This window comes from Strix uralensis, chromosome 7, assembly GCF_047716275.1.
Source record: "Strix uralensis isolate ZFMK-TIS-50842 chromosome 7, bStrUra1, whole genome shotgun sequence".
Lineage (NCBI taxonomy): Eukaryota > Metazoa > Chordata > Aves > Strigiformes > Strigidae > Strix > Strix uralensis.
This window is the reverse complement of record NC_133978.1, coordinates 28,869,872-28,885,237: the sequence shown is the minus strand read 5'-3', so window position 1 is coordinate 28,885,237 and position 15,366 is coordinate 28,869,872. Positions and strand designations below refer to the sequence as shown.

Here is a 15,366-nt window from a genome sequence, read left to right as displayed (position 1 = left end):
AACCCAATTAGCACTGGTTTAAACCTAAACATGCAAGCTAAGTTCATTCATCATGAACAGAAACATGATGCTTATTTGGAATGAACAGCTATGGTGAAAATTCTTATTATAAATTTCAGTGTCGTCAGTTCATGGTCTTCTTCCCCTATTCCTGCTACTGGTTGTGGTTCAACTATGTATAGAAAAGCTAAATCTCTTAAACACAAACTTCTAGAGGAGATGACTCGTCTTTAAAGAAAATTAACCTATGTAACCTGAGGAGAGTCAGAGGCACGCTTAGGGAGCAAGTAAGTCTTCTAATTTTCTGGATTTCTTAAATCTGGTCCAAAGGGAGGCATTGTGATAGCGTTTCCTTTCAGGAAATGGTTGAATTAATTGCCTTTTGTTCTAGGATTTTCATTTCACAGGATGCTGTTTTAATGGCTGATGCATTCTTTACCTCTCTCTTGGCAGGGATGCTAATTATTTGTCTGTAGAATCACTTTGCATCTTCAGCCCAAACGCATATGAACATGGTGTGTTTGGAAATACAGCACTGAGCATCTCGTGCTTGGCTGTCAGTCCCCTGACTTGTCTGGTGGACAGTTTCAAACCATGCTGCTTCCTTCCCGTCTCTTGTAGCCAATTTGTCGTCAGAGATTCAGGAGACCTGGAGTCTGCTCCTGGCTCTGCACCCATCACGTGAAATGGGACTTTCAGCAAATCATACATCTGCTCCTGTCTCCCCTTTCTGTCTGTGCCTTAATCTAGAGACACAGGAACTGCCTCTTAACATGTAAAATGTATAATAATGCTGTTGGCCTGGACTGCTCTGCCCTAATACATGCTGCTGTAATTCAGGAAACCTGTAAAATAATTTTGCATTTAGGCATGTTGGCTCTTAGACAGAAGTTGTAGGTGCTTTTTGCTCTGGTCTAACACTTTGAAGAGTGTATAAATGAGGGCAGATTAAGAAACCCTGATGTCCTAAAGGTTTTCATGACTTTTCAAGGCAGTTTCCAGGCAGAGCACAGTTGGTCTGTGCCTGGGCTTTGGAGTGCGGAGGCCCCCATCTGTAGTGTTTATGTTGCACCGGTGAGCTGAGATGCATCTCATACGGCGGGCAGCAGTACAAGGAGGTCTCCCTCCATGTCTGGCACTGCGGCATGCCTGCCTCACAGCTCCACCCCGACAGGCACGATTTCAGTTTGTGGGTGGAAAAGTCAGAAATCAAAAACCAACGAGAAACTCCAGGAGTGTGGGGGAAGGGAGGAGAACAGTTATTTCGCACTTTCTTTCTCCCCTCTTTGTGCAAGAGCCTACTCTCGTTCATAACTGTCTCTGACAGCCAAAAGTCCTCAATATGAAGAGAAACCAAACAACTGGAGAGGTTGGCTCCATGGGCTGCAAAAAGGCGCCGAAGGGTGATGGAGAGGGGGAAGCCGGAGCACGCTGTGCCTCTGTCCCGCTCGGGGCTGCTCTGCTGCAGGGAATGCGGAACTGTGGAGCTGGCGGGGGGCAGGCGGGGGGTGGCCGTGTTTGAGCAAGGATCTGGCGCTATAACTTTTTTTTTCTTCTTCTGTTTCAAGTAAACACTCTTCCCCGCCCTCCCCTCTTTCCCTCCACCCCACCTCCCTCTCTTTCAATCCCGCTCATGTGTTTCTATTTAAGGGCTGCAGTGCAGACGAATATGATTGGCATCTACAGCCCCCTCTTGACTTTCAGCTCAAGCCTTTAGAGTGGAGAAGGAGCTGAACTGCCAAGGGGAGAGCTGTTTTTTTTTTTTCTTTGGGTTTACTGGGGGGATGGCTCAGCTGTGGATTTATGCTGCTTCTGCCCAGGATTTTTCTCTCTGATGGGAGCAAGGATTGTGGAAACCATGTTGGGAAGAGTTTTATTTTCAGAATCCATCATGAAACTTTGCAAATAATTCACTGTTTTCGGCTCCTTCTCGTATTTTTTTTTTCCTCCCCTTTTTTCTTTTTCTGCTCTCCAATGTCCCTCTGTGCTGCTGGGTTGTGGGCCAGAGGAGGCTGTTTCTATATGGCCAGCCATTTGGGGATATGCTGCGAGCCAAGGTTGTTTGCTGATTCGCTTGGCTCTGGTGACAAGTTGGCCTGTCGTGAATCAGATGGACGGAGGTCGCTCTCAAGGAGTCATGGCTGGAAGCTGGCTTACGGCTTGCTTTTTCCCTTCCCCAGGTGCTGATGCGAACTCTGAACCCATGATCCTGGAGCAATATGTGGTGGTGTCCAACTATGAGAAGCAGGAGAACTCTGAGATCAGCCTCCAGGCTGGAGAGGTTGTGGATGTCATAGAGAAAAACGAAAGCGGTAAGACACGTTTGCTGCTTTTCCCTCTTTCAATGGTCCACTTTTTGCATGTGTTCCTCTTCTTTCAGTTTCCTCGTCACTACTTGTAGCTGTACGTTAGCTCCATCTGGTACAGTTACTATGTCTGGCTGAGGATGTTGAAGTTTCTTAATGTTGATTTGGGCTGGGGGCCAAATGTTGCCTTCTACTGTAAGAATGTTTCATAGGTTTTGTGCGTTAATTAGCCAAAGTATGCTAATGGAAAACGAAGGTGAAGGAGAGAAGGATCTGCAGCTAATGAAGCTGATGTATAGTAGACTGATATAGTTGCCCTGCTGTCTCTTCAAGTCTCTGTCAGCATTTCCATTACTAACTCCCTTTTCAGAGGATTTATAGGATGAGTGTTTAAAAATTGCTTGGGATGAAACTTGGCTTGACAGCTTAGCCCGTGGCCCAGAACTCAGTAGGGAGGGGAGAGAATGTGCGTAGATAAATACGTGGCCATGCACAGTTTCAAAATTTCTTGCAGAAGTGTTAATTGGGGAATTTTGAGGCAAGGAGGCAGAGGCTGTCATGTAAAAGCAAGATGAAATCCCTTCTTCTGCCATCCATGGAACAACCAACTTCCACTTGGAAAATGAGATTTTTGGCAAGTGTTTGTATAGATGTCTTTTGTGTACTTTAACTCTTGGATGCGTGGTAGCTTTGAGTCAGACTGAACAAACGCAGGAGACTCTGTACATGTGAGTGGTTGGAGCGGGTTAGCAGCTGGATTGAATAACTGCCTGTCTTCAGCAGCTCCCCCTCCTCCTCTCCAGCGTTCCTTGTGTATTAATCCAGAGCTGTTGTCCAGGACTGGTTTCCAGCCCACTCGTGACTTGTGTGTCCTCATCCAGAGGAGCTGCTGGCATTTGGAGCCGTTCAAGCAGAGGCTCACGTCGTCGTAGTTTCACATGCTGGGCTCTCACGACCGGCTGGCTCTGGAGCGTGCTGGGCACGCCAGAGCTTGGGGGAACCAGGGCGCCCTGATCTGGGACTCAAATCCATCTTTCAGGGCTCTGAGTCAGGTTATCCACAATGATGATCATGCATTATATTTTTTTTCCTTCTTTTAATGGAGTGATAATTTCTCTGCTGTATGAAAGCCTAATGCTTGTTTGGCTCAAAGTGACACAGTCAGTTGCTGGCCAGTGATTTGGTGTGGTGTCCAAAAGGATAGTGTGTGGAAATGCACTGGCTAGTGTGAACAAAAATGCCTGTCTCCTGGGTACTGACCATATCACTTGCAAAACTAGTAAAGGCCAAAATGCTCATCTGCCCCACTTTAAAGCAATCGTTATGATTGAAGGGGGAAAAATGTCTTAACTTCTTTAACTGTGGCTGGGCTAGTGGACAAGCATCCTCCCTTCCAAGCCTGAGGGCTCCTCATTGTCAATAGTGGGTGTTACTGCTGTCAGAACAAGCCTGGTTATTGTGGCAACTTATATTCATATCCATGATATCCCTGTCTTGGATAATGGTTTATGGAACCAAGGGAATTGGGCTGTTAAATAATGCAAGAAGTGTCTGAATTCCAAATTACAGTTCCTTTGTGTTTTCTTTTAATGTGGCCTCTCTGCCTTGCACAGTTCACATCATATTGTATTGAACCACATGGTATGTGGAGATACAAATGGAGAGTGTCAGGGCCTGAATTTAATTAGGGAGTCCAGAAATGTGACTCTTCTAAAGAAACATCCTTCAATTTGGATTACAGTTCTTAAGACCATATTCTGATGCTTAGCAGCCGGATTTCTTAATGTCCATGTAAAACAAGGAAGGAAATCTGAAGCCCTGAACTCCATCTATGATCTTGTCCTTTATATATATGTATAAAATAAAGATATGGGGTGGTTTTAAATACACATATCAACAAGTCACAAATTGGTGATGGAGAGAGCATCATTTGCTTTGGATGCTTGTCTAAACTGTTCTGGCAGGGAAATGATGTTTTAGTTGTTCCAAGAACAGGACTCCAAACATACTCTCACTTTCTCCTAGGTTAGGGATACCACAGGTATTACTTTACTATGAATGGCATGTAATGAAACTAGCAAAAGTTTCTCAAGTGTCAGTTTTTAAAACTCAGGAGTCATTGTTTGAATTTGGGTATCTTGTTTAGAGTAGGCAAGCAAGCCTAGAAGATGTGGTTATAACTTCTAAGGACATGGGGATATACTTTTCAAGAAAAGATTATTGAACTATGCACATGTGTAGTAATTCATCTGACTGGTTATGTTGGCTTGATAAGTGTTGTGAAACTATAGCTGTGATTGTATAAATTAAACTCATTCTTCTCCTGATCCAGACAAAGGTGATGTAAGGTGTTACGGATGTCACCTGCAGCAGGGACAGTTTCTTCCATGAAAGGAAGGAAGCACAGCTAGATAGCTCGTTAGCTGTGTGTCTGAGAAGCCCCATCAGACTGGACAGTGTGCATTGGATGTGCTGCTGGGCCAGTATCTCAAACTTCCTTGTGTGTATACATGTGTATAGCATATCATAAGTCTGGTTTGGGGGTGTTTTAGCTGTACTTTGGGGAAGCTAGATATGAAAAGGCACAGATGACTGCTTGATTTGCAAACCTTGCCTGAATAGAGTTGCTGGCTAATGCCTAGGGACACTTAAATGGTTCTCCTGTTTCCTGGAGTGGGAAAAACCTTAACTTGGCTCTGTTGCATGGCTTTATAGGGAAGAAACACCTTCTCTTTACTGGTCAAATGGCCCTATGCTTTTTACACAAGAAAGCTCAAAACTAGTTTCCGAACAATGGTGTCTAGGGCGTGAGCTAGAGTTACCATCTCCTCTGATGTTTGCCTCAAATTGTGTGCCCCCCTGAAAGGAAGGAAGCTCTGCTTTCAAAGGCCAGTGTAGAGGGCAGAAGTAAAAGGGGAGAAAAGTCTGGTGTTTGATTTATTGAAGTTTTACCTGGTTATCATCAAGCTACTTTTAACTTCATCTTAAATAAGTGTGTTGTATTTACTATATAGTATTATTCAGGGTTATTTTTCCCATACAAGAGATGGTATTTAAGGAGTCTTGCAGTCAGATACATGCCAGCCCATTTGGTAGGGCCTTGTCACATACTTTGTTTTCTGTTTCACTAAAAGAGTTGAATAAGGTTACCTTCATTATTGTGCCAATGAAAGTTGTGACTTGGACATCATTTTGAAGTTGAAGCTTCTGTTCAGTATTATGACTTGAAAGCATGATCAGTGTAGCATATGTGGTGAATAATTCCTGAAACTCTTCATCTCGGTTATGAAGCCCACGGGTCACTGTGACACAACTGTTGCTGCGATTGCCACAGAAGCAAACCTTGCTGGACTGAAAGAAATCTGTATGATTTCTATACTTCAGAGCAAATTATTTAATAATGTACTAGCTCTCAGAGTTCAGCACTTGGTTTTTGCAGCAAATACCTATATTGGCTCAACAAAAATTGTCCTTTAAACCTTAATTATGCTTACATGAGCAGAAGACCCACAGTGTGCTTGATGTATGTGATGGACATTTATCTCTTTCTTTTCTCCTTAGCTGAGGAGGAAAATCTGCACGTAGCAATGGTCACAAATGCTTCAGGAGAAAAACAGAGGTTTACGGTCTCTACAGATGGTGTCTTGGAACAGGCTATAGTTACAACGCTTGTGTTGCTTGCTAGAAGTGACTGATTTGTTTAAAGGCACTGTGTAACCAACCTGCACTGTCCAACACTGTCTAAACATTTCTGAGCTGTTTCAGAATAACAATGTGAATAGTTGACTCGAGGCTTGTCTGTCAAGTACACAGGCTTCTTTGAAACCTTAACCAAAAAAGACTTGTGGAATGACTTAAAAATGTATTTCTGTTGCAGAAAAGAAATGCTGTGACTTTAAAGCAGGAATCCGACACAGATTTCTTTAAGGTAGAAGGGGGAGGGACTGGGCCAGAGCAGCTCCCTCTCTGCCAAGTTTTGCGTGGATGTGGCTTGAAATGGTCAAGCTATAAACTGTGGCAGCAGTGTTTGCAATGGAAAACCTGTCAGACAGTGAAGTATAAGCATAGTCCCAAGCACCTCTGCCCCCACTGCTGCTCTGCTCGCAGGCAGGACGGGCACTCTTCTCTTGCAGCCGCCGGGAGCTATGTCCACAGTGGACGCATCGTGGGATGGCACTTTCTGCTGGGCTGAGCAGGACTGTAGCCATTTTCTTTGTAATTACATAACTGCAGACCAATTTCCAATATTATATTACACACAATATGTAAAACAAAGCTACTATGGCTAGCGTAACTTTATTGGGACTCAAAGGGATCTCTGGGAAGGGAGGCTGCTCTTCCCTGCCTAGCTGGGGTGTGGGACATGGTTACTCAAGTATCACCATAAGGAAGGTCTCTGCTTATCTGGGTGACCTGGCTTGGGAGTCTTGAGACTTACTGGATGTCCACACAGTGTCAGGAGACTAGTGTGTGCCTGGCAAGGCACTCTGTTACACTATTTGGTTTCACTTAGGCTGCTCACTGGCTGCAGTTGTGATCTAGGAGAGGGACATAGAGAGGCTACAGCTCTCTTGAGACTGATTCCTGGGGGCGCACTGGCTTCCCTATTGCAAACTCCCTCTTATTAGCTTGAGGGCTTTTTGAGTTAGGCTTCTGCCTCTTCATGGGGAACACAGCCCCTTTTATGTGAAGGTGTTGCTTTTCGGGGTTAAGTAAGTGGGTTTACTTGGTACCAAATCAGGCCAAGATTACTTTTGTGGTTAACTACTGCATCTTGGCTAAAGGTGTACCCTTAAAGTCTTCCAGGTAGAAACAGGGAAGCGTGGTGAGTTTTTTTGTAACTGATGGATCAATCTTTCACCCCTCCATTCCCTCTGCTGTGCCTGTTTTTGAAAGTAGCATTGATTTTTGGTCCTTTCTTTAGTGTTGGTGAGGGTTTTGTTTTACACTTTGTGAAGACCAGTGTTCCTGTCTTCTATCTGCTTTCTGCTGCTCTACACTGTTCTCTAGGATGTTGTTGTTTTCATGATCCCTCCTTTGTACATGGGGGGAGTATGGCACTGTGTGCACTGCTAGCAAATGTCTTTGAGCATTAATATTATCATCTTGCAAAAGCTGGCCAAAACCCAGTACGCTTCTGTTTCTTCTAATGGACAAGTGACATGCTAGCAGTTTCCTAGGCTTCAAATGTGGATGTAGCTCTACACCAAATTGCAAATGCAGTTACTATGTTTGCTTATGAATTGTCATTAGCTTTCCATCCACTGGTCAGATGTGTTGCCAGACACAGTACACCTAATTGACAACATCATGCTTTATTTCAGGTGCAATTGTGCATGCTGGCTTTCCTTGGAAAGCTCTTTTTTTCCTTACAAAGCATTTCAAGAGAGCGTGGCCCATCAGATGTGATGCAGGACTTGATTTCTCTTTGTACGTTCAGCCCTGCCCTGCTGTTTGCTCTGAGAAAGCTACTTCAGTTCTCTGCATTTCCATTTCTTCCCAGCATGGCTGTGTATTTGAATGTTAAACCTTGTAAGAGACCATGGTCGTGATATAAAAAGTAAATACTCCCTCATACAGCAGCCCCTTCTCTTCATCAGTCCTCGAGCTGTGCCTGGAATTTGAGGAGGAGAAACAAACACTTACGTAGATCAATCCCTTTCCCCTAGCACCAGTGGCTTCATCCCAGAGGACAGGTTTAGGTGAGTGGCCACCACTAAATACCTGGGATAGCCTGTGTAACTACTGCTGTATGCACCAGTGTTTGTAACTCTCTAACAAGCAGAGCTGAGTTCAAGAAAGGACCACCCCAACCCCTTCTACAAAAACGAAGGTCTGTAGACTCCAGTGTCCTATTCCGAACGCAGTGCTGCCTTGCCGTGTGTCCTGCCTTGCTGGGCCTGTCACCAGCCCTGCAGCAGGGGTGCTTGATCCACTTATGAATAAATTCCTGTCCTGCTGCAGTTTTCTGCCCAGTGCATGCACTAAGGCAGACAGACATAGGTCATCTGAGGAGGCAGGGTGGATGATAAGGAATTTTTGGCTAGGAGTTACTAGAAAGTTGTTTAATGTCCTAAAAACCAGTGTTTGTAGAAGTTTTCCCTCCAAACAGAGACAATGCTGGCAAAGCAGAGATGCTTTTCTCCTTCAAATGCTTGCAGCTCAGGGACTGGAGAAGGGCTTCTCTGGGCAGGCAGAGTTTTAGAGACATCTGTGGTGAAGGTAAGGATGCTCAGTGGCACTTGCTTGTCTCACTGCAGCGGTGTCTTTCTCTTCAGGTTTTTTGGAGGTAGTGATCAAAGCTGGTTGTTCTCTTGCTTTGTTTTGCAACAGTGTAATCAAAGCATCCTGTTGCTGTGTCTGGTTGCAAAGTGTGGGGTTTATTTTAAACTTTAGTTGTCTGGAAGCTGGTGTCTATGGTGCGAGCCTGGATGCCTTGTTTTAAAGTAATCAATGGAAATGGGGTCAATGGACCATTGATAGGATGGACAGGAACATTTAGACTAATTCAGGCTCTGTGCTGGCTCCAAGGGAAGCCTGAGACAAGCTTAGAGCATAGAGGTAAAACTGGCTGCAATGACTTGCTGTTGCCAAGTTCTCACTGGAGATCAGCTCCTTTCTGGGAATACAGTGCCTGACCAGCCCTGCAAACAGACACTCCCTCTTCCAGTGGCCTGTTTGCAAAATGTTGAATGGATGGAGAAAATTTATACTCACACCAGAAACAGGCGGGTCAGCAGGAGATGAGGAGGAGCACTCCTTCCTCTGCCCTTGCCCCTGGGAGCCCAAGGGTGGGGTGACACTATCTAATGACTTTAGCAGCTGTACTAAGCTGGAAGCAGCCCTTGACAGCCTACCCTGACCTCTCTGGTGATTCTGTTTTGTAAGCTATTTTCTGACCCCTTTTCCTCTTGCCTTTTTTCTGATCTGATTGGATTTTTAAATGTGTGCCTCTGCAAGGGTAAGGAAGTGGTGGCAGCTTGCTTTTTCTGACCGACTTTCAGCAGGCAAAGGGTGTTGGTATGGCTGAACCTGTCATTTGAGTTTCAAGAATTTAACTTAGATTTACTGTGCCCAGAAAGGAAGCATGCCGCAACATTTCTGAAGCAGTTACCTCTGAGCTGCAGTTCAAGGCTGCCCGGTACATAGGCTTGAACGATAAGCTATTTGGGACTCATATTTCTAGACCTGCCTATTGCTTCAGCATCACCACATCATCTCAGCTGAGGTTGGGAGGTTGCTGTATAAAGCAAAATGCTTGAATTATAGATGTGTTGTAATATTCATGCTGCTTTCTTGTGATGTCTAAATGGCTTTCCTCTCCCACCTTAGTAACTTACATGGCAAGTGACGTTTGTTTCTGTGTTTAAGAGCTTGGAAGGTAATTCTCTATGCTGGAACCAAAGCAGGGTTGTTAATACTCTGGTGTCTGTAGTTGTCCTCTGTCACTGTGGAAAATGAGATTGTTCTCCATTGTCACCTCTGAAATACCTGCATTTTTGTGAGTGTGCAAAGGGATTGAGGTGGGCTCCTGCTTTTCTGCTAGGAAACGTCACAGGACTGCACGTATGCCAGTCCTGTGACAAGGAGATATTGTCCCTTTAATTGTGCTGTGACATTTCCATCTCTTCTGGGAAGCCTTTCCGCATTTCATAGACATCCTTGCTTAGCTTTCCTTTGCCCGGCTTTGAATTGCAGTGCGTACTTGCTCTGACTTCTTGGTGACAAGCTCATTATGAACACTTGAAATATGACTGTCTGGTGACACTATGCCCTTTGCAGTGCCTAATTCTGATGAAGCTTTCCTGGGACACCTCCAGACTGCTCTGGAGCTCTGCTAGTAGGGATGTTTTGCTTGTTGTGATGGAGGAGTTGATTGGTGGCTTGTATTATTTGGGCCCCACTTGAGTTGGGAGCAGTTAAATGTCATTCTAAAGTGACCTTCAGTGCATTCATAAAGACTTGCTAAAGTTAAGTAGTAACGTTGTTCTGTCAGGTTCATCATGGAAGTTTTCAGTGTAGTAAGAAATGACTATTTTCCAAGCAAAGCTGCCTCATTTCATTCTGTAGAGGGAGGAGCATGATTAACAAGTAATGGGACACAAGAAATGTCATGGGGTTGTATTCCTCTAAAGCATTCTCCTCTTTAATAGTACGTATCAGATCCCCTCTATGTAGTGTTTGGTTTTAAAGGAACATCTCTCCAGATAGAGACAGAATAAAACTGAACTGAATTTGAAGTTGTCCTTCTAGAGCATATTTTTTTTCAAATTCTTTGGGCTATAGTGTGTGGCTTGTATTCATTTTTTTAGTCCCGTTCCCATTGTTTGTCTTAATCTTGGGCAATTGGTATTCTGACAGGGCTAGTTCAGTTATGTGGGTTTTTTTTTTTTCCTTTTTATGGAGACATCTGAAGTCCAACCACTTTGACTTTTGCATTCGTTTGCCTTTTCTTTTACTGATGTCATGTCTCTGTGGGACAACTCTTCCCCACCCCCAAATTTCCCTAAGCTAGGGGGAAGGGTTATTGCTGTGAATACGAAATCTCCATATATATTAAATAAGGAGCTTCAGGGCTGGGTTCTTCCCATCTGCTGTCTTCTAAGCATCCCACTGAAGTAAACAAGTTCCTTTTTAAACTTCCATCCACCTGGCTTGAAGAGGAACAAAATACTACCCATTTAGTTCTACAGTTCTCTAATCTCTCAAGAAATGGGAATGGGAGCCCAGAGAGAGGAATTCCCCTGCCTTGCAAGACCAGCAGAGCAAGCCCACTTGCAGGGGCAAAGCCTTTACACAGGCTGGGTTGAAAGAGATCCAACAAGGCTGCCAGGTCAGCATGCATGGAGACTTCTCTTGTCTCCAAACCACAAGAACTGTAGTTCAGAGGGGGAGCAAGTCAATGTCAGCAAAGATTGTTTCTTACCTGCAGCTGTTTTGACTTCACCATACCCAAGGGGCTGAGACCCTTAAGACACCCTCTAGGAGCAAGAGAGGGAACAAGCATGTCTGGATTTTGTTTGGTAGCTGTGGGCATGAAATCTGTTCCAGGACTTCTGAGACTGCCCTGTTAGTCTGGCTGCTGCAATATGACCACTGAAACCACAGACTTGAAGACTTAGCTGTCTATAAAGGCAATTTAGCCTCAGACGAACAGGGCGCATCAGTAAGCGTGGAGAAGCCAGGACAGCAAGCACTACAACACAGCCAGGTACTCCTGAATAGCAGACTCTCTACCAGGCCTCTGAAAACTTCAATTCTGAAATTTCCAGCTGCCTGCAAGTTTCCTCCTCTTTCCCTTCTCATCTAATCCTGCCGTGCTGAGACTTCATACTCAGGTAGATAGTTAAATTCTCTCTGTTTCCACTGTATACCCTGTTTGGAGCCCAGGATGGCAGGCTAAAAAGGAAAAAATTCTACACAGCATCTCTGGTTGGAGCCTGTACTCATTACCTCCTCTGTTTATGCAGTCACTGCCAGTTTCAGGACCCTGAAACCTGCCCCAAGAAAATGTTTCCAAGGAAAATCTGCTTTTCATATTAGAATACATAAACTTTCTAATGATTGAGTTTCCTATATCAGCCAAATAGGTCACCAGCTCAACACTGCTGCAAGAAACTCCCTGAGGCCAAGACGATACAAGGATATTACTGAGGCCTTCCAATGAGTCCTGTAGGTACCTTGTGGGCTACATTACTTGGGATGTGAGTGCCTTTTAAAAAAAAACAAAACAAAAAAGCATTGTTTTCATAGGTTTTTGTTATATCAAAGTTTCTTTCAGGAAAGAAAGTCACTGAAATGGCTTTAAATAAGCCCCAAAAATACTGAACTTAATGCATAGTAAGTGATGTCTTCTGCCCTTTGTTCTAGTTAATCAAGTATGCAATTATACACAAAGACTTTGGCTCTTGTGGTGACTTTCAGGCCCATTTTTCAAAGTAAGCAAAAGACTGATGGTGCATTTTTGTTGTGTCAGATGAGGACAAGATTAATAAAGGATGTAAGAGATTTTTTTTTCCCCAAGCTGCACAGCAAATAAGCAGTTCTAATAATACTTTGGCAGTAAAATGGAAGCTGTAATCATTAGCAGACGCGTTTCAGTTACAACCATAGCAACATAACTCCTTACTTTTGGTTTTCATGTTAAAAAGAGTTCAGTTTCCCCATAAAGCAATTTCTTGTCCATCTTCAGGTTAAGCAAAACCTATAGAAGTAATTGTCTTGCTTAGGAGTTTCATCATACAATCAGATTTAAGGGGTGGCTTGACAGAGGGGTGTATGTCAGCTCTTCCCATCCACCCACCCTTCAGGCTGGGACATCAGACTTTCCAGCATTCTTGATGGAGACTTTAATTATTTTTGTGGTAGAAAGATGTTGGCTCACAGCTGGATTAACTGAAGCAGTTCTGGAAGACGCAGGGGATGAGATGGGCTCTCTTGGATCTCTATTTTACTGGCTGGCTTCTCTTTAGTATTTTTGTTGGCCAGTTCATTTTTTTTGGTATCTTGATACTGTGTGACTTCATCTGAAAGTTTCACATGCAATGGGACATCACTTTATTTCAAATGAAACTGGACCGCAGTTATATTGGCAACGTAGTCAAACTTCAGTTTAGTGATAATGTCAAGTATTTCCCAGACCTCGCTTGAGTCTGTATCTCCTGTTTCTCCCCACAATGCAAACACATGCTGGAAAGCCCTAGCCTGTTGTTTTGAAAAGTTGTTTCAATTCTGTTCGCAGAACTACCTCCTGCTGATCTTTTCTCCCCCCCATCGTGTGTGCACACCCTTTCTGGTAAGCATGCTGGTGGGATGGGCTTCAATGAAAGCATATCTCCCAGTGGTTGGAGGGTAAGGGCAATGCTGGGTGCACTCATGCTGCAGACCTAGCTTCACTTTGCTCCTATATTAATACAGCTGCCATATGTTTGCTTAAGAATCCCAGACTGGTTTGATACTTGGATAAAAGAGAAAATAAGTTGTTGCTCTTTCATGATTAGCAGCAGCTTGACTAGCTAGACTAACGCTGGCAGGCACACGTCTGTGCTGTCTGATGAGTGTAAGATAACACCTTCATGATTTGATGTCCAGGTCTTGAGGCACTGTGCTGACTTTCAAATGGTGACCATATGTGCAGGTGAAATGTATCCTTCTTAAAAGGACAATAGCTCTTAGGGAGTCTAGGTGACTGCATACAAAACCTGGAAATTGGAGTAACAAATTCCACTGTGCTGAAACTGAAATGAAGTTACGGAAGCCCTGAACACAGTCCCTACTCAAACATGATATGGAGCGGGTATGTGTGTGCACAGGATAAACCTCCATGCAGTGGTGATCCTAAAACTGGAAGAACAACATCTAATATTAAACCCAAATCGTTGACCTGAACATTGTTAAATTCATAAATAGCACTTTAATCTCCCACATGGGCTTTTATAGCATTTGGATGTTATTGGAGGCCTCCCCGCATGAGGAAAACCTGAGCTGCTTGGAGAGACTTGTCCCATTCATCTTAACTGAGTATAGCTGGAGATTCAGGGTGGGTGATGTGAACCTGGGAAGATCCATCACTGACCGTTAGAAACCCTAGGATTAAACTCAAGGCCAATTTATTCAGTGTCCAGCAAACCACTTTGAAGAACCTGCATTTCTGGGTGTGGGCAGGGGGAAGACTACACATGCTGACTCATGGGAGAGAAGGTGAAACTTGCTTCTTTGCCTGAAAACAGGATCAGGAACCTGAGAGACAGTTTCTTTGAGGTTTTGTTCTTAATCCTGACTAAAATGCCTTACTATTACTGAGAAGGAAACTCTGCAGAGTATGAAGAACCAAAATTATGGGATGGCTGTATGCTCAGGCTGAGCTTGCAAATTATTCCCCTGCTTCAAGTGAACCTTCTGTGACCAAAATGTCCTTGAATAAAAGTAGAATCACCAGAAATTGGATGCTATTTCCATCGCCAGGCAAATGGGATAACTGAGCCCTACAGAAAATACCTCTTTTGCTCCTCCTGAGCACAGCAAGCAGAACTGGTTCCTGTACCAGCTACAAGTTAAATTACACACTTGGTCATTCCAGAAGTCTTTGGTGTATTTTTGGAGCTGACTATACACTTCCTGGGCTGTTAGTCTGTTGGTTTTAAAATAAGGAGTGAGCCTCTGGGGGTTGGCATGTGAACCCTTCCACTCAACTGAGAACTGGGAAGTTAAGTATCTCTTTCGCAGAAGTATCCAGGTTTGAGAGCCAGCCACATGAAAGGGTGTTGCTCACCCTATGCCACCCCAGAGTCTCCCTTGCAAACAATCCTAAACAGAAACCAACATCCCCCAATGAGGACCCTGTCTGCAGAATGTGCATGTGGGAACTTGGGAACTGAACGGTTCTGGGGTTGGCTTGCAAGACGCTTGCTGACACTGGTTTAAATTTGGCTCAGCCTACCAGGAATTGTTGTGTAGTGGCATTTGAGGGAAAATGCTGGTGGTTTCAGGGAAACTTCCATTATAGATGAGTTGTAGCCACCCTTTGTAATGCTGTGATAGATGACAGTGTTGAGACCTCCTTGAGTTGCACAAGGGCCTCTTTTCCACTGATTATGTGCAGACACAGCAGAAGCTGAGTGCCTGGGCGTGCGCTTGCCCTTGGCAAGTGTGTCTTGGGGGCAATGCAGTGACAGGAATAGAAATAGCGACTGGGACAAACTCATCTGCACCTTCACAAAGGCTGCAGGCTGCCAGGTGAGCTACTCTGGCTTCTGCAAGATAACAGTGCCAGGTCCTTGGTACATCAGGAACACCATCTGCTTCAGCTGAAACTTGCCTGAACTAGTAATTCTTCTCCATATCCCCAAATGATATAATCCTTCCTCTTTCTTCTTTGCCTCTTGTTTAAGCAGAGTCCTGAGTGGACCATCTGACTGGGCCCACGTAAATTTGGTAGAAACTTAAGCATGTGCAGGAGAGGAAGCCTGAAACAAGGATAACTGAACGCAGATGGAGATTAGCGACTTCCTTCCTGGGTATCATTTATTCTTACATGATTTTTGGTTCTTTCCATTGATCT

At 44.2% G+C, this 15,366-nt stretch overlaps 1 protein-coding gene across 6 annotated transcripts in view; it reads left to right on the top strand.

The window, feature by feature from the left end:
- The window catches only part of SH3PXD2A (SH3 and PX domains 2A), a 258,532-nt gene that overhangs the window by 191,076 nt on the left and 52,090 nt on the right, over positions 1 to 15,366 (top strand). For 4 of the 6 annotated variants that reach the window (XM_074875217.1, XM_074875218.1, XM_074875216.1 and 1 more), the window contains one exon: positions 2,181 to 2,312. In XM_074875217.1, coding sequence (XP_074731318.1) covers positions 2,181 to 2,312 — 132 coding nt within the window. Of the gene's footprint in view, positions 1 to 162; positions 288 to 2,180; positions 2,313 to 15,366 lie in introns of those variants that run through there. The other 2 variants (XM_074875221.1, XM_074875220.1) reach the window with 2 other exon arrangements.